Genomic DNA, 19,245 nt, shown 5'->3' with positions numbered 1-19,245 from the left:
TATGCACAACGCTGGACAGCTTTCAGGGAGAACCAATTAACTGCTTCAATATTAAAAGATAATCAAAAATTTCATATCATACACAGGTAGTACCATTTCTCCTTCCTTTTCTTTCTCATCTCTTTTTCCTTTTTCAATCATTAACACATGAAAAATTGACTGACCACTGTAGTATTACCATAATAGGTACAATGGCAGTAACATACTGCATGTAGAAACCTGCCAAGCAGATTATGGTTTCTAACTCATATCACAGGAATGCTAATCTGGTAAATAGCATTGTAGTATTCTGAGGGCTAAAAAGACTTAAGATGGAAAACAGTATTTTCACCTTTCCTGCAATAGACATGATATTGTGTAATCATACAATCTGAGAAAAAAAGAGCACTTTTCATGAAACCTGCAGTACTTTTGGCAAAAAAGCAATACAAAATACTATCAAAACCTAGTGACTTACACCAAACTCCACTTCTCTGTCTTCTGTGTCGGTCTTCCTCATTAACACGCCTATTTCTTCTCCATTCCACAGAACCTTGGCCAGGCAGAGAAACAAATGTGGGAGAGTTAAAACCAAAGATAGTAGATAACAAGATACAAAGGCGCGCGATAAAAATGGACACAAAATGGCTACCCTACATGACGATACAAAAGAAAACTAAGTACAAACTCAGTACACCTAGGAACATCGCTCATTTCAAAAGGTAGTGGTATTTTTATTATCTTAAAAAGATTTAAAAATTATAGTCGTAAATTTTTTTCGATTAAGGGGATTATTCTGAAGAACAAGATTTTAAATTAATAAGGATTATTTCGTGGAGGTAAAAATTTGGCAACAACAAGATCTCACAATCAAAGACGCTTGATAAACAACAACAGCATCTTCAAAGACAGCGCGTCTCAGGCAAAGACACACATCACCTGAGACGCGCTGTTCCTGGAGCCGCTGCTGCTGTTTATCAAGCGTCAAGGCAGCGCGTCTCAGTTGATGTGCGTATACGCTTGAGGACCACGCGCTGTCCATTTGTTTTGTACAGGATTAGCGCACTTTCGTGTCTTAATAGTGAAGCGGCTTTGGTTAAAACCCTGTTGGTGAACATTTCATTGTCAAGAGCAAGAACTTCTCCTTTGCAGACAACCCTTTATGCTTCCCCATTATTAAGCTTGCTATGCAAGACCAAAACTCTGGTATGCATAGCTGTAAACCATTTCATACATCAACAATCATGGCTCCCCCAGAGCTGGTGGTTGCTTCACACAGTAAAACTCTGCCCATTGGATAAGAATTTGGTGGTCCTTGTCTGCATTTCACAGGTGGCCACTGCATGCACATTTGATACAACTCATAGCTTTCCTGAAGGACTGTTTGAAGTGGAGACACAGAGCACGTTGCCACTGTAGAAGAGTTTGACTGTGTAACATTACCCCCCTGGTTTGTATGGAGGCTACTTGATTTTTCTTCCAGCAACATGTCACTGTTGCCATGCAATTGATTCCTCCACTGCTGCTCATTAGAACATGACTCTTTGCAATACTGTAAAACGAGGAATGTTCGCGTGCATTTTAATTTCGTGAATTTTTTGAGCGCCAAGATTCACGAAATTAAAATGCACATGAAAGTTCTTGTCTACACTATTTGCACTGAACGCAAGTGGCAATTCGCGAAAATTTAATGCTACAAAAAAGGCCGTCGGCTCCAATTCGCGAAAATTTCACGCCGCAAATATATCATGTTTTACAGTACTTATGGTGCAGAATGCGTGCAACAGACAGAAATAATTAAAGAGAGGAGACAAATATCAACAAGACATAATGTAGGCCTATAGCAAAAAGAAAAACATCACAGTATCACAGATTTGATACTCAGAAGCAACTTGCTTTCCCAATTTTGTTTTGTTCATTCTACAATGCTTTTTTTTCTTCCAAGACAGCATTTAAAGTCTGTGCGATGTAACTTTTTTATCCAAAGCAGCATGATACATGTATGCTATTGAAGCACACTTTCAACCCATTGTGGACAAACTCAGTTTTCTGTAAACATACATTTCGCGACCATACTCGAGACTAGTCTTCAAAGGGTAAAATGTAAATTTGAATACATGAAATGGTGACATTTGTTTGTAAAATTGACATGGACTTTGTAGGTAATCAAGATTATGTGCAACCAGTAACTCATTACAAATGCTCATTTTCACCTGGGCTCTGTCCCTTGGTGATATGGTCAGCTTCAGCTTGGCTGGCTTGGAAGGTACCCGAGTCCTGTAGAGCAGGAAACCGTAGCCCTGGCCACCCCCATTATTGATTGGAAGCTTCTCCATTGCCTGCACGTCATCATTGTAGATGGGCTTCTGCATGGTTGAGAATGGGGAGGAGCATGTGTACACAAAGAGGGTGACTTGAGAAGGAACATGTCTCACAGGTAACCACACACAATGATGCCGTATGGCTTTGTGTGGTGAGCTACAACCATGAGAGACTTCAGTATGAGGGAGCATCAACATGCCTCCGTACATCAAAATATTTCATTTGAAACACTTTCCTGATGATACTAGGATATAAACACACTGTGTACCAGTAAACTAAGGTCTTGTATATGTAAGCCAAAAAAACAAACAAACAAACAACAAAAAATTACTTTAGATAGATACTTTGATCACAATGGCCCTCATTTAACAATACACGGCAGAAACATATCAAAATGAGCAAGATTTAAAAGTTTACGAAATTATCAAACATAATACACAAGTGTGTATGGACATGAACACTCACCCCAACAATTTCCAGTACTGATGGAAATGAAAGACTCTCTTGAACTTTGACCTCTGGATATGCCACTTTGCCAATGGCCACAGGAAGATCAGGTAAGTGACTAGGAACTAACAACAGTTGATGAAAATAAAAGTTATATTTATTTCAAGTTAGTAAATTTATAATTTCAAGTGCAACCACCTACCAAAAATATTTTACTCTTTATTTCACCATAACAGCTACGTACATAACTATCCCACGATACAATCCAATGAATTTCATCTTCCCTTTAGTGAGAACTGTGCACACTCAAAATACATTTCTTCATACCAGACCTAGATTTTGAAGAGCATAGATAATAATCTAAATGAATCTGTTAAGTTAATCACATTCAAATATAAACTTTTAAGATCTTTGTTTTCCACATATACCAGTTAATTCTGTTTATGAAAAATCCCCCATATTTTACTTGTCCTTTTACTGTTATTTGAACCTGTGGTACCAAAACATGTAATACTATCAGATTGATGTGCTGAAGACATATAGTAGACACAAATATTGATATTGCTGTGTATTATGGAACCATACCCAGTTATGGGGGTCATTCTGTAAGCTGACAATTGGTTAATGCAATAAAAAGTATGGTACTTTGCATTGATATTTTGTGATTCGCATATGTAGTTTAAATCATTATTTTTTTTTTTTTTTTTATTGTGAGGATAACAAAGACGAAACCTGTCACAGCTGCTGCAAACTATTCTGCTAGTGCACACTGACATTTAATGAAAGCAATGCATCAATGGTTTTCTGTGCAAAGGGAGCAATGGGTTCACTTCTACCTGATCTCAATATTGTGTACAAATGCACTCATGACTCTTGATGTTATCAACAAAATTTTACAGTTTATAGTCCAAGTCTAAAAATTAATCTTAAAATTTACTAATAAATAACTTGTTAAGTTTCCTTTGATACTACTATCATCTTCAAAATTATCAAATCATTATCAATGCTAACAGGAAATTTATAAAACTTAATAACATTTATTGCTAACAACTTTTTCTGTCCTAAGAGAGCATTCGACATGTACATACAAACAGCAATCCATAGGTTTCCAGTGATCTGGGAAAGCCTCTCTTCAGATGAGAGAATCGATATTGTATTTGGAGATCTGTCACATACTTTACAAGTTCTTAAAAGTGCAGTTCTGAAAAGGGTTTAAGTTGCAGTTTTGATATAATTTCAGAGAGTGGCGGTCATGAAGGCCAAATAAATACAGCATAATTATGTTGCCCTCCTCATATCCCAATTTTGTTCCTATATGACTGCATGTTCTATTTACTGTGACTGATACAATGTAAGTGTTGTGTCTTTAATATGTACCTATTTTGATATACAAGTAGTTTATTGGGTGTGGAGTAGAAGACCTGCTGGTCATGGTAATGAAGTTTACCTTTTCTTGCCCTGACAGCCCTGTTTTCTATGTCACAATCTAGGAATTGTTTTTGTTTTTTGTTTTTTTCTCATTTGTGCTTTGTCTCTGTGTTTTAATTTTTCTCATTTTTGTTATGCTGAATCAAATGTGTTTTGTGTTTACCCATGTACATGTGCAATGTCTGAAATGGCGAATGAAATAATAATATGCAATATCCCTCTCTGCTGTATAGAGTTTTTCCCCACTCATTCATATTTCTTTTATCTTGTTGTCTTTCCATTCAGCCATCCATTCATCTATCTATCCATCCATCCATCTTTATTAGTCATCAATCAATCTATCCTACCTCTACCTCTGCCTCAATATAATTCAAAAAGCTCTTGTGGAGGACAATGTACAGGAGAGATATGTTGAGTACAGAGGTCTGAGAGAACTTGCACAAAAAAAAAAAAGTTTGAAAAATCTAAATACTTATGAAAAACAAAAAGGACTCAAGTGCATAAAACTGTGAACATTTCAATGCATTTGAATCGCTAAAAATCTGCAAAGTGGGTTTTGGGCGGAGGAAAAGAATCTGAAATCAGACTGAACTCTCACATCCCTGCATTATCAGTAAGACTTGATAAGTAAGTTTATGCTTTATTATGCATGTGATAAACATCAAACTCGACCCATTCAGACTTGCAGTCAGCACGGTGCTGAGCTGCAAAAGCGCGGAGTCACGCATACCTCGTCCTTTGCCAGTGTATTTCTGGATAATTTCCTTCAGCTTGAAGAACTTTTCAGTTGTGTCCCCTGCTTCAGATAAAGGAGCATCATAATCTATAGGGATAAAAAGAGTAGAGCATATCAACATTCAGATGTACAGGAAATGCACACCTCATTTTATGGGGTACATCAAATGTATAAATGGGAATTCAGTGAATGCAGACAAAGCAGTGAAACACACAGTGAAAGTTCATAGGAAATTAAAAAAAACAAGGAAAAGTAGAAATTACGCGGTGCGTAATATATGTCCCCGCCGGAAGTAGCATTTAGTAGCAAAATGTACAATATAGGTAAAAAGATGAAGGTCAAAGGTCAAAGAAGTCAAAGGTCAAAATTCTATGTAGAAGTTTTGAAGCCCTCACCTAGTGCCATCACATAAAGCTAACGGAATCGAAATCGGGTTAGAAATGGCGAAGGAGTAGCATTTTGTAGCCAATGTACAATATAGGTAAAAAAAATCAAGGTCAAAGGTCAAAGAAGTCAAAGGTCAAAATTCTGTGTAGAAGTTTTGAAGCCCTCACCTAGTGCCATCACATAAAGCAAACGGAATCGAAATCGGGTTAGAAATGGCGAAGGAGTAGCATTTGGTAGCAAAATGTACAATACAGGTAAAAAATCAAGGTCAAAGGTCAAAGAAGTCAAAGGTCAAAATTCTGTGTAGAAGTTTTGAAGCCCTCACCTAGTGCCATCACTTAAAGCAAACGGAATTGTAATCGGGTTACAAATGGCGAAGGAGTAGCATTTTGTAGGCAATGTACAATATAGGTCAAAAATCAAGGTCAAAGGTCAAAGAAGTCAAAGGTCAAAATTCTGTGTAGAAGTTTTGAAGCCCTCACCTAGTGCCATCATATAAAGCAAACGGAATCAAAATCGGGTTAGGAATGGCGAAGGAGTAGCATTTTGAAGCAAAATGTACAATATAGGTCAAAGGTCAAGGTCAAAGGTCACAACTGAAATTCTGTATAGAAGTTTCAAAGCTCCCATGTAGTGCTATCATATAAAGCAAACAGAATCAAAATCGGGTTAGAAATGGCGAAGGAGTAGCATTTTGAACATTTTGATCACACACGGACGCACACACGGACACACGGACGGACGGACACACGGACGGACGGACACACGGACACACACACGTACGGAGCCCGTTTCATAGTCCCCTGCTCGAACTCGTTCGGCGGGGACAAAAATGTTGGCCAAAAGTTATAGTTACAGCTGTAATTCTGACTTAGTTTGTAGTTTCCCACTTGTATTGGTGTGGATGCTAGTAAATAGCACTGAGCTGAAATCATTCTATATCAAACACTGCATCAAAGGAAAAATTAGAAGAAAAAGACAAGGGAGGAAAGCACAAAAACAAGAAATAAGATTATAAGAAGAACAGAAAATATTAGACAAAAAAAAGATGAAGACAGAAGAGCAATGACATAAAAGAAAAGTACATCAAACTAAGACAAGAGAGTAAGATTAGATGAGGCAGTATTATAACAAAGGTGTACAATGTACTGTATAGGCCAAATATTTCACAAGGTTTTTATTTTCGCGAATTTCGCGAGTCAGGTGCTATTCACGAAATTAAAGACACATGAAAATATTGACTCTGATCCAGATGTGAATGTGACGTATGCGCGCACTCTTCTCTGTTCAGTACAGGACTCCACGATCGCGAATTTAACCACTCGCGGAATCGTTGGGAATTCCCGATTCGCGAAAAATTTAAACTCGCGAAATATATGGCGTATACAGTGAGTGAACGGAGAGAGGTGGGAGAAGAAGAGGGTATGAATGATAAATACTACCAGAGCGCTGAGTTCATAACAACTTCCATGCATAGCTCACCATAGCTGGTAATAGTAGGTTTATAACCTCCATCATAGTTGCCGCCATTCATAAAGCCAAAGTTGGTGCCACCGTGGTACATGTAAAAATTCACCGATGCCCCTTTCTCCAAGATGGCTTTCGTCAAGCCAGCAAGTCCTACAAAGAAAAAAAAAAAATAAAATCAACTTGTCAATCACACCATCATACAAGTTTCTTGAAAGCTTGCTAATAATGCTAGCAGTGATATTGGTAACTGCAGAGTACACTAAATAGGAAAGAATCATGCAATGAAGATATTAGAGTGAAGTCTGGTTGCACACTTTTTAAAAAGCATGTCAATTTTCCCAGTGGCAACTGTGATGTCCAGTGCACTGAATGGAAAATCATCATTTAATCAAGCTCAAGTATAACCATAGTTAAAAATAAAGGCAATGCAATGTATTAGGCTGTGGGGTTGTAAGCTTCCTATTAATTAAAGATCTCTCCACAAAGAGAAAGGCAACTACTACAAACAGTTAAGTTTGACAGCAAACTTTAGCATTTTCCTTAAATGTTATGATTAGTAAATTTTTTTTTGGAAGAAGTGTGGCATTCATTTGGGAAACTGAGGTGCACTTTCAATCAGAAAAGGTCTTCCTACAGCTGATTTGAAAGAGGCAGTTGGCTCTAGATCTATCTACAAAAAAAAGTAAAATTGTTTCTAAACAAATACAGTACCTGATGTTTGTAAACTAAGACAATTAGTAAATTTGCATGTCTATTCAAGAATTGTCATGAAAAGGACAAGCACTATGCATGCCATTATGCCAACTTCTGTATCCTATCTCTTCTATTTTGTGTGCATTTCCAATTTTCTCTCTCTTTTTTTTTTTTTTTTGTGGGGGGGGGGGATTAAGAAGCTTCAGGCAAGCCTGGATAGATACACAGTACAATGCAAATAAACATTGATTAGTTGAAAACTCAATGCTACACAATGCCATAAAAACAAAAATCATGCTAAAGTTGAGACCGTGACGGGTGGGAGTACCTTCAGGCTCGTAGATGTGGTGCTTCTCGCCCCAGTGGTCAAACCAGCCTGACCAGAACTCCATGGCCATCAGCGGCATGTCCTTCCCCTGAAGGAGGTCCAAATCAAACAAGGGTCACAGTGTAACAAGTCTTCTTTGTGAGACTAGTTATATAAGCAGGACTACCAACAGTCACACATCAAATCAGGGAGGTACTTTTAACATATGTGACCCGCTACAACAAAAGGATCCGAAAGTCGGGGGAGGACAATTTTCTGAAAATGGCATGATATCATTCCATTACTCTTCTACTTTAATTCCATATACAGCACAACTCATAACAGTACTCGGTTGCGGAGATATCGATAATTTTATGAGCGCATGTCAAGTGGTTGTGGAAATCAGAGTTTCAAGAAAAACGCCTTCAAAATTTTCGTTCCGACGCTAGCATAATCAAGGGGAGGCGAGACAGTTCTCACCGCTAGGCAATAGAAGGTATGCTCCTAGCGACCTCCGCGATGTTCATTCAAGCTTAGCGCCAGCGGTCTACGCACGACCAATCAGTAATCAGGGTGCCACGCACTGGCCAATAAGATCACTCCCTCGTTGCTAGGGGCGGAGTCAAGCTGTGGTGCTAAATCCAAATCTTTGGACACGATTCCGTTACGTTGAAAGTCGGAAAATCACGGCCCAGAAAAACGCTGATTTCTTACCTTTCCTTTGATCATTTAGCTTCGAAATTTCGGCAGATGATAGACAAGACATTAGACTACAAAATTGTGCCGAAAACAGAAATCCGATTGTTTTGACCAATTTTGATGATGTGACAAACAAACTCGATTTTCTCGGCTCAACCGTCAGCGACTTTAGGATCCTTTTGTTGTAGCGGGTCACATATGTCCTTGTGCAGAGATGCCAACTTTTTGACATAAAAACAAAAACAAATGAAATATCCTTTTAAAAAATCAGATTTTAGAGAGGAAAATCAGATTTTCATGAAATCTTGATACCACCGCTAGCTCACTGGCCCTGGGCCAGTAAAATGTCATTAGAAATGTTTCCCTGGTAAGAACGGGCAAGTAAAATGTTGCTACTTTGATGAGAAAATTGTGAAACATTCCCTTATTTCTTGCCTATTTAAACAACATGTAGGCCAACCATTCAACATTTTTGTAGGGGTTGTAGGATTTTACAATTGTAGTAGTGCATCTTTCTATATGATAATGTGGTTTTCTACGGTTGAGTGGGTGAGTGATGAAAAGGGCACTACATGTATGTGAATACCACTGGGGTGTCACATCATGTAAGGAGACTTATTGTCCTCAAAGGCAAGTAGGCCTACATACGAACAGAGATTATCAAATATCTGTGACTGATACAATCTCCTGCCGGAGAACATCAATATTTCAAGCCCAAACATAACCTGGCAGCCTGACATTGCATGCAGTCTAAAAAGGTGATGATTACGACAATTATCAAAATGGTCTGAAAAGAAGAATTTGAGTGAAAACTGCGGTATCAATGTAAAAAATCAACAACAACAAAACAACAATTAGCTGTTGTTTTTATAGCTGATTCAAGTTTGGCATACACTTGTAGAATGTACTGTACATGCTTTTACACACTTCTTATCTGGAACTAACCTGCAGGTCGATCAAGTTCTGGAAATGTCTGTCCACATGTTCCTGAAAGTTGGCTGTCATTAACACTAGAAACAAAAACAAAACAAAAACAAAATTACAGGCCTGGGGAAAGCTGCATACAATACAGACCTAAAGGATCACTTAACCCATTGAGGACGGACTGATTTTGCTACAACACACATTTCCCATAGACACCTGCCCGAGCATACTCGAGACTCGTCCTCAACGGGCTAACTGCAAAGAGACTGCAACTGCAACTAGAAATAGCCATCATCAATGCCATCCCTCCTTGAAGAGAGCTACAAATTTTCACTGGGTGACATGTAATTGCCAGTCTGAGAACAGATGTGGTTAGCTTGCAAGAAGTATTACTTTTGATAAGATTTTAATAATCACTATTAATATCAGTTACATCATTATTGTTTGTGATGTCATGTCATGTACAATGATACAAAGAAAATATAAAGAGCATTCCACAAAGTTGTATTTTATTTTTAAAGTTCACATTCCCTCAATTTGCTAACACAAGTTAAGGGTAATATTATTTCTCCAGCTGTCTAAAGAGGCAAGTCAAGAGCTCTTTTACTTTGCTAGAAATATGAAAATATGTTGAAATCTACTTATCTTTTTTTATATCATGTGACATCACAAACTGTAGTATTCTTCTCATCCAGCGATGGCTGCACAGAAACTTGAAGAATTCATAACTTTTGAACAGATCATTCGAACTTTCACTGATGCATTCTACTAATATTGCTCCTCATTCACTCAATCCACACATCTATTTTTGTGAACTTGCCCTGTAAAAGAAACCAAAACCCAAAGAGAAATGTGGATTGAGTAAAAGCAGAGACATTAGCAGAACACACAGTGAAAGTTTGAGGAAAATCGGACAATCGATGCAAAAGTTATGATTTTTTTTTTTTTAATGAAAATATAAAGAGGAATTCCACAGAAATTCACTTTTCTAGCATAATGAAAGAGCTCTTGACTATTACCCCCGCTTTCAGAAAGGAGGGGGAATAATTGCTACCCTTAACTATGTTGGTATCAAGTTGATGGAATGTGTGTATATATATATATATAATTATATATATATATATATATATATATATATATATATATATATATATATATATATATATATAATATATATATATATATATATATATATATATATACATATATATATGTATATATATATATATATATATATATATATATATATATATATATATATATATATATACAGTAATGTTGTCCACACATGACACCATAACCTCTAGTAGTCTCCTCATCTCTACCGGTTTCAAAACCAAACCTCTAAAAATTCATAACTTTTGCATCGATTGTCCGATTTTCTTCAAACTTTCACTGATGTGTTCTACTAATATTGCTGCTTTCACTCAATCCACATTGCTCTTTGGGTTTGGGTTTCCTTTAAGACCGTCCATAAATTTACTCACCTCCTGGTAATCGACCATTTTCCATATGAGTCCTGGTATTGTCAGAGGTTAGCAGAAGTTCTGTTATACCACGCATAGTAAGACCCTGCAGGAGAAATATAGACAAGGTTGTAATCATGAACTTTTCACCATTCACACATTTATTGCAACTGATTGACAAATTGCCCTACATTGACGGAAATAAGCACAGAATTATTATTGTTGTTTTAGTAGTAGCCATGATAAAAAAATTATGGGCATACATACTCGCACAGGATTCACACCTACGACCTCCTCATCACCGGACAAGCATCTTCTCCATTTGGTTCTACATGTATATCCTTAGACACAAGAATTTCATTAATTTGAATAAATATTGGTAACCGCTGCATGCTATAATGCTTTAGAACCAACATTGGCTGTCGGGTGGAAGCTCAGTGGTCTCTGGATAAGACACCTGTCCAGTGATCAGGGGGTTGTAGGTTCGAATCCTGCCCACATATGTATGCAAAGATATCAAATTGATATAATCTTATATATCTTTTTTTATCTTAAAAAAAAAATTGACAATGACTTTAATACTTGCCTTTACTTACAGCTGTACATAAAAATTAACTTCTGAGGTACCATATAGATATATTGCTTTCATGCAGCCTCGCATTACATCTCCTCCAGTAGAACATACATGTATTATACAACACCTAAAAAGAATGTAGCTATCCAACTGGTCAACTGCCCATCACATGACATTTAGTTATAAGTACCAACGCACACTGCGGCTGTCAGCTGTGCAATTTTGTTTGAGCAAAAATGGATAGCGCATGGCTGCCGTCACCCTTTTCCACTCCCATGTTAAACTCACGATTGACTCAAAGTTTTTGTTCCATTGCACGGCTCTGATGTCTTAATAAACAAACATTTGCAGCGCGCACTCAACAATTACAAGCACGCCTGAAGGGCATACTTTTGTCACTCATTTTTGTAAACAACTTCACCTCATCAGTTTCGCGTACGTACATACAAACGGCTGTGTCTGTGCAGCCTTTCACGGAAAATGGTTGCCATTTCTGTGCTAAATTCAAGAATCTGTGTGGACCACATCTGTTGACGTCCGAGGTGTTGTATAAAACAAATAGTGTATGGTCTTTACTTGTGCAATGGAACAAGATTTCGCACTTGGTGAAAGATGAGGTGCACTATTCAACTCGGCTTTGCCTCGTTGAATAGAGCGCCTCTATCTTTCACTTTGTGCGAAATCTTGTACCATCGCACACGTGACCATTCACTATTTGTATGCAGTACAACTTCCGACTCAAGGCCACGTAGTAGCCCCATGTTATAAGAACCAAACACTGCCAGTCTTGAAGTCATTAGAAAGCATTCTGGGATTGAACAAAGTCATGAAAGAATGCATTCAATTCGAGCAGAATTTATTCCTAAATGTATGAAACATAAAGCCCAATATTTTTTATACGTGTAGGGATTATCATGCTCATTCTGACTGACTTTTATTTCCTTTCCGCTGTGCATAAAAAAAAAAAGGATGTGGGATCACCATTACACTTTACAACTCTTGCATCTCATAGCTCACCTCCTTAATGCTTTCCATGTAGGACGTATCTTTTCCAAATGATCCATACTCGTTCTCCACTTGAACAGCAATGATCGGCCCACCTCGGTTGTGCTATGGCAAAGCAGACAATACAGAACAATACATAGCAAGTCTTATATATGTTACTTATTGTACCAAGATTAACAATAAGTACTAGCAAACTGTATGAAAAAGAAGTCGTATAATGTACTGAAATTCAGGCACGACAAAAGTGACATGGTAATTACAATGATTTGAGCTTCAAAACTTTTAATAGAGTAGCAATGCCAGACGAAATAAAATGTATAAAAATCACTTTTTAGATCAATGTGACAACTATTGTTTAACTGGACAATAGTACCAAACACAATCACATCCTTCTTTCCATGACTATGTAGAATACACGTAATTTCAGAGTACAGTTCGACCTCGATTATCCGGCCTCCTTTTATCTGGAAATCTCTATTATCCGGACGCGTTCACACAGTGAAGGACTTTTTTTTTTTTCATCCAAATATTGAGAAACTAGAAATGTCGCTACGGCGACTGGTGTATGCCTCCGCCATACTACATGGTTCTCCTAATAGGTCTATAGTACGATGTCTTGACAATGTGTGATGACAGTTTCACACAATTGGCAAAATATTAAAATGACAGGTTTGCCACAAATGTGCTGAATGTTCACTTTCCTAGAACTAGGTTCAATTGGATGAATGATTAAAACGTCAGAGTGCAGGTATTTGGGGGAACTGATGATTTTCACTTGACTTTTGACCCTTTTACAAGTTTATGCATTGAGTAATTTTCAAGGTATTGAGAAAAAGTATAATTTCAGTATCAAATGGTAAAATAGTATTATCGAAACCTGGCCTTTGACCTTTGACCCCACAGTTCCAAAGAGAATCACTGTTAGGTAGAACATGCATAAATATGTAAGTTTCATGACAATACCTTGAGTTATTTTTGAGATATGGAGGAAAAAGTGCAATTTAGCACTTTCACTTGACCTTTGACCTTTTGACCTTTGACCTTTTGGCAAGAAACTTCCCACAGAATATATATTGGGTTATACATGCATACATCAAGTTTTAAAAAAATCCTTCAGGCACTGCATAAATATAAGGAAAGTAGTTATATTTTGAGGAGTTGACCTTGACCTTTGACCCCTGACCTTTGACCCATGACCCCCAACTTCCCTAGATAATCACTGCCCATCGGTACAAGCATATATACTAAGTTCCATGAAGATACCTTGAACCATTTGCGAGATATGGAGAAAAACATGAAATTTCAATTTTTTTTTTTCACAAAATAACCTGTGACCTTTGACCTTTGACCCTGTGACCCTAAAATCCACACAAAGTATCATCCCCCAAGGATATACCCTCATACCAAGTTTGATGCAAAACCACCACACGGTTCTTGAGATATCGACAAAAACAAAACGGGACGGACGGACGTACGGACGGACGTACGGACGGACGTACGGACGTACGGACGGACGGACGGACGGACGACCCGAAAACATAATGCCTCCGGCCACTTCGTTGGCGGAGGCATAAAAACAGTGACTTTCATGGATCTATTTCACTAATTTCATAAGATGGGCATGATAGGTTTCTCAATATCTAATGAGGTAAAACATGTCTGATTTTCACATAAAGATATACTTTATTTTTGTGAAGAAGGGACTACAATTTTGCGCAGGCTAGCATAGATTATACCACCGTTGCAGGGTACGCTACCTGCCTAGCTCCCTGTGCACTGGGACGGCAGCTTGGACGGCAGCTATATACATTAACATTGTGTCTCCCATATCCGGCCAATTCACTTATCCGGATGAACGCCGGTCCCGACATGGCCGGAGAATCGAGGTCGAACTGTACCACCTGGGTCCCGTTGCACAAAACTTTTTTAGCAACCTTAGAAAATTCTGGTTGGGATTTGCCCAACCAGAATTTTTTAAGGTTGCTAATCTAAGAATGTAAAATCCGTTGCATAAAAACTCTGGTTGGGAGCTTCCAACCGGAATTTTGTGATTTCAACCGGAAAAAAATCCGGTTGGAGTTTTATGCAACGGGCCCTATACATATGCTAGCATAGGAAGTGATATTACATTTTGTATGTCCTGAACTCTGCTTGTCTGATTGTACAATGTACAATGACAGCATAATTGAACTTTTCTCCAACAAAAGGGAAGATCATTTCATCACAGAAATGCCCACAAAATCACATTTTTCTCTCTATTGAAGTATACCAATGAAATAAGGAAATATACCCAGGTATGATCTACACGTGACACTGCAGTACTATGATAAATACAGTGAAACCCCGTTAAAACGAGGTACCGGTTATAACGAGGTAATATCGCCAGTCCCACAGACCTCGTTATGACGGGGTTTCACTGTACAGCATCTGTAGTCAAAATTTTCACATTGTTTGCCCAGCTGTAACTTCATTTTCCCTAAAGTGAACTGGTGTCTGAAATTGATTTTCCCTGAGTAATTGTCTCAAGCCAGCAACGTTTCCCTGAACTCTTCAGGAAACACTGCAATCTTGATTGATTACTCTCTCTGATAAAATTCTTGATGTTGAATCATTTTTACCTGCAGAGGCACAATCCTGGGGATGAGTTCATCAAAGTACTTGGAGACTGCCTCGGTGAAGAGAGGGTAGGTTGTCCGCACCTTCATCTCATTGTCGGACAAAAGCCAGCTATGAAACCATGAACCACAATCAAAGAAGAGGTGAAGAAAAACGATGAGCTCATATGCATACAATCCACACAGGAAGTATTCTACCACATTTGAAATGATATCTTTCCTATCCTACTCACAGCACTGAACAAGGCAGCACAATATCATGTAATCCTCTATGATTAATTTGTCACACCTCACACCACTCCCCCCCCCCCCACCATGTTTTCCCCTTCTTTCATTTATTTAAAAAAAAAAAAAAAATATTGGTATTTCGCATAAAATGCACATCAAAAAGTTCAATTTTAAGCAACTTTGGCAAAACTCCACATCACACCCTGAAAAGAGCTTCTTAAAAATCAAGAGCTTCATTAAAATCATGTTTGTCTCTTTAATGTGACAAGTGAAACAATGGAAAAGAGCTGCCTTTCTTTTGCTACATGTGTTTTAAATTCTCGCAAATTATTATGGGTGATGCCACATTGTACAACGTAAATTCAGCATTATACTTTCTTTTGCTGCCTTTCTTTTGCTACATGTGTTTTAAATTCTCGCAAATTATTATGGGTGATGCCACATTGTACAACGTAAATTCAGCATTATACTTATCCCCCCCCCCCGGAAGTTGAGTCTTCCAAACTATTTTAAGGAGATGACTGCAATGAACGAATACATAAAAATCTTAATTCATTCTCTTTCACATTAAGACAGACTCTCAAACAACAACAGCAACATGCTGCCTTTCTCTTTCCCCCTCATTCTTTTTTCACTCTATCTAATATCTAGTCTATTCTATCTGTTGTAAGGGGTGCTACAACAATGAAGCTCATTTTCCTTCACTCTTAATTTCTTCCCTTCTCACATATGTCTCATCTCCCATGCTGCTGTGTACAAGGATGACCAGGCATTCATTACTATCAGGTTTGTGACTACGTGTACCATACCTGGGCAGACCACCAAAGTCCCACTCAGCACAGATGTATGGTCCTGGCCTAAATATGACATGAAGTCCAACTTTCTGTGCCACTTTCAGGAACTCTCTGTGTAAATGCAAACAGGAAATAAAAAAACACACACACACAAAAAAAAATCAATTTTTTTGCTAGGCACCAAATTGAAGTATCCCATATCCCTCCTCTCCAAAAACATAAAATTAAATTACAATACAACACACAAACTGACATGAATTCATGTAAAGGCCTGTGGAAAATGCTAAAAAAAAAATATTAAAAATCATGACATTACCTCCTCTACAACAAGCATACAACATGTACATTTTATTGGTGATAGCATTAATTCTTTGGGAACAAATGAAAACCAAACAAGAAAGATCTGGTAAAATCTTCACATATGATCATAGTAACTTCAGTTTCTTTCATGTTCACATAAATATTAGGGCACCACACAATGCATAACATGTGCATATTGGACTATCACTTTCAGACTAAAACTTACATGCTGAGATGCCAAACTTTCCATCTTTGACATGTTAAAAATAATCCTTCAACTCCCACACACCCCTATCTATTTTATACTTTTAAGCACACATTATCAATGCCTATATGAAGGTTATTCTGTTCTATTGTTGCCAAGTCAACAGGATAGCTACGTATGTGATATTTGCTCATATGATATCACTGCATATTTGGCATTCACCAGGTTTTCTCTTGTTACTGAGTTCTAGGTTGTCATTCAGGGTGGGGGTTGCCAATGTTGCAAAGTTATAGAGGAGGAAGTGAGTTACTACCATACAAACTAAATGGATTATGTACTGTTTGAGATGAAAAGGGCATTGAAAAAGTATGCGTGTACAGACATTTTAAAGAGAGAGTACAATGAAGTCTGGTATTATGTTTGACAAATATCCTCACAGGCACGAGACAAGCTAGGTGTTGGCATTCATGGGTAAATCTCACAACACATTTTGGCATACCCAGATGCAACAATGGATTGGAGAACCAAGATCCGCACTAGCCATGTAAAATTCTGCTCAGCAGCCATGAAACTCCATTCAATAAAAAAACAAACAAACAAACAAATATGGGGCTAGGTCCATGTAAGAACTTCAAGCTATTCTTTTACTACTACTAGCAATTCTACACAATGATTATGTTGAAATGGTTAGGAGATATTATCGTACTACATGGATCTGCATATTATATGTTAATATTTTCTCTCACAAAAAAAAAAAAGGAAATAACCAAAGTTCTTAAATTAGTGAGAGATCAGTTTTCAAAAAAAAAAAAAATACTGTTGGAACCATATCAATACAAATTTCAAGATCTTGATATTCTTCGAGATGGCTATATATTCAAGACAGGAGAAAGGCAACACTGGGTGGTGATTGTGTAATTTGCTAAAACTTATAGAGTTGTAGAGTCTGTACCTCCTGCAATAATACCCGAATACATGTAGAATCAAACACAATTTCTGCATACAATACTCATGCACACACAGAGGGAAATCATATGTCCTTACATGTGAATATTGCAGAGCTGTTAATATCAACAAACATTCTTAATTTCCTAACTACAGTGTATCCATGTTATTCTGTTGGCAGATTTTACCCAAAATATGCAATTTACAATCCACTCAAAATACAAGGGATTCCTTGGGGCACACAGCAGCGGATTACAATCTATTTTTCTTTCATTCTTTTTCCTCACAGAAGGCACTGACCACACCAAAAAGACAAACATTAGATTTAAATCAATATCAGACTAAAATATGAAAGGGTTTGGTGTCATGCATAGAGAACTTTGTATGTGTGCATGTGTGTGTGTGTGTGCATAAATGGCAAGAGTTAGGCCTATCTGTGAGAGCTGTGTCCCTTTCAGGGGGTGTTTCATCAACGTTTGTCAGCGCTGACAATTTCAGCAAAATCCTTGGTTTTGATTGGCTAAGATGCTCTGGTTACTGACTGTTACTACACATGTATGGTGATTGTCAGCGCTGACAACTTGTCAGCGCTGACAAACGTTGATGAAACACCCCCCTGGCGTACTGTATGATGTGACTAGTGTGTATCTAATTTCTCTGTTTGCAGCAACAAAAGAAGCCACTTGAACAGCTTGTTATGGACATTACTGAATTCTGCACAAGTCATGTTACCAGCAAGACCTGAAATATTTCACATCATCCCAATTTGCCACGTGTTCTTCCCTACGTAGGTTGTGCTGGTGATTGGGGGGGGGGGGACCAATGTGCATTTGCATGCAAATACAAAGTGTGTGTACATTTATAGCTCAAAGCTCACAGCGGGGCTGGCTCCAATACAAATGTTTGGCCTCTGTACCAGCTGTCTTGACTTCCCTCCAAAAGCTTCATTTACTCGACTTCCCCAAAAAGGCAAACAAATCTAAAAGGTCCATGCAATACAGCTCTACTTACAACTTATCACAGAATAAGAAACAACAAAATACACATTTTTTTCGGTAGACCAAGAGTAACGAAGATAAATCAAACCAAACCATGAAACAGTTTACACACAGACCCTTACCATGTATGCCTTAATTTTCTGAAGGCTATGTGCAAGTCTGTTCTAATATCCTTCAATGCAGATTATGATTAATATGACAGGGTCAGAACTCATCAATTCTTTCTATTAAAAGTGAAAAGAGTATTCATTGTCAAATTTTGGCACTTCACTGTTCATTATTTGAAGCAGCTCTCAAAATTATGGAACAAACAATCGAAAAAATGCTTGTTAAATCAAAAAGTAAATGAAACAACCATAAACAAAAGTGCTTCTAGAGACAAGGCATTTCTCACAAGATAGAAGAATCATTTAAAAGAATGTCAGATTTGGAAGATGTACTTCTGAATTGGATTTCAATAAAGGTCCCACTGAAGTAACAACTTCTTATTTTAAAAGTTTTTTTTTTTAATTTTTCATCAGATTCCAAATACAAGCTTCCATGAATTTTATGATGTTCATTGTCAGTATCATGCATAATCATGTCTCCTTTTATTTCATTGGTCGATATCTCATCATTTGCAGAAATATATCTAATGCAGAATAAATAGAGCTGTAATAGTCAGCCCTCAAAGCAATGTGTCCTCTTTGATTCTGGCAGCGTACTGTAAAAACCAGAAATGTC

The 19,245-nt window shown here is 37.6% G+C and overlaps 1 protein-coding gene across 2 annotated transcripts in view; it reads right to left on the bottom strand.

Moving 5' to 3' along the window:
• The window catches only part of LOC140229992 (beta-galactosidase-1-like protein 2), a 35,322-nt gene that overhangs the window by 5,461 nt on the left and 10,616 nt on the right, over nt 1–19,245 (bottom strand). For both annotated transcript variants that reach the window (XM_072310190.1, XM_072310189.1), the window contains 11 exons: nt 16,090–16,185; nt 15,056–15,164; nt 12,450–12,542; nt 10,880–10,964; nt 9,414–9,478; nt 7,791–7,878; nt 6,782–6,919; nt 4,907–4,999; nt 2,767–2,873; nt 2,193–2,345; nt 458–532 (listed from right to left, as the gene is read on the bottom strand). In XM_072310190.1, the coding sequence (XP_072166291.1) occupies nt 458–532; nt 2,193–2,345; nt 2,767–2,873; nt 4,907–4,999; nt 6,782–6,919; nt 7,791–7,878; nt 9,414–9,478; nt 10,880–10,964; nt 12,450–12,542; nt 15,056–15,164; nt 16,090–16,185 (1,102 nt within the window). The remainder of the gene's footprint in view (nt 1–457; nt 533–2,192; nt 2,346–2,766; nt 2,874–4,906; nt 5,000–6,781; nt 6,920–7,790; nt 7,879–9,413; nt 9,479–10,879; nt 10,965–12,449; nt 12,543–15,055; nt 15,165–16,089; nt 16,186–19,245) is intronic.

Source organism: Diadema setosum, chromosome 6, assembly GCF_964275005.1.
Source record: "Diadema setosum chromosome 6, eeDiaSeto1, whole genome shotgun sequence".
Classification (NCBI taxonomy): Eukaryota; Metazoa; Echinodermata; class Echinoidea; order Diadematoida; family Diadematidae; genus Diadema; species Diadema setosum.
This window is presented reverse-complemented; position numbering and strand designations above follow the sequence as displayed.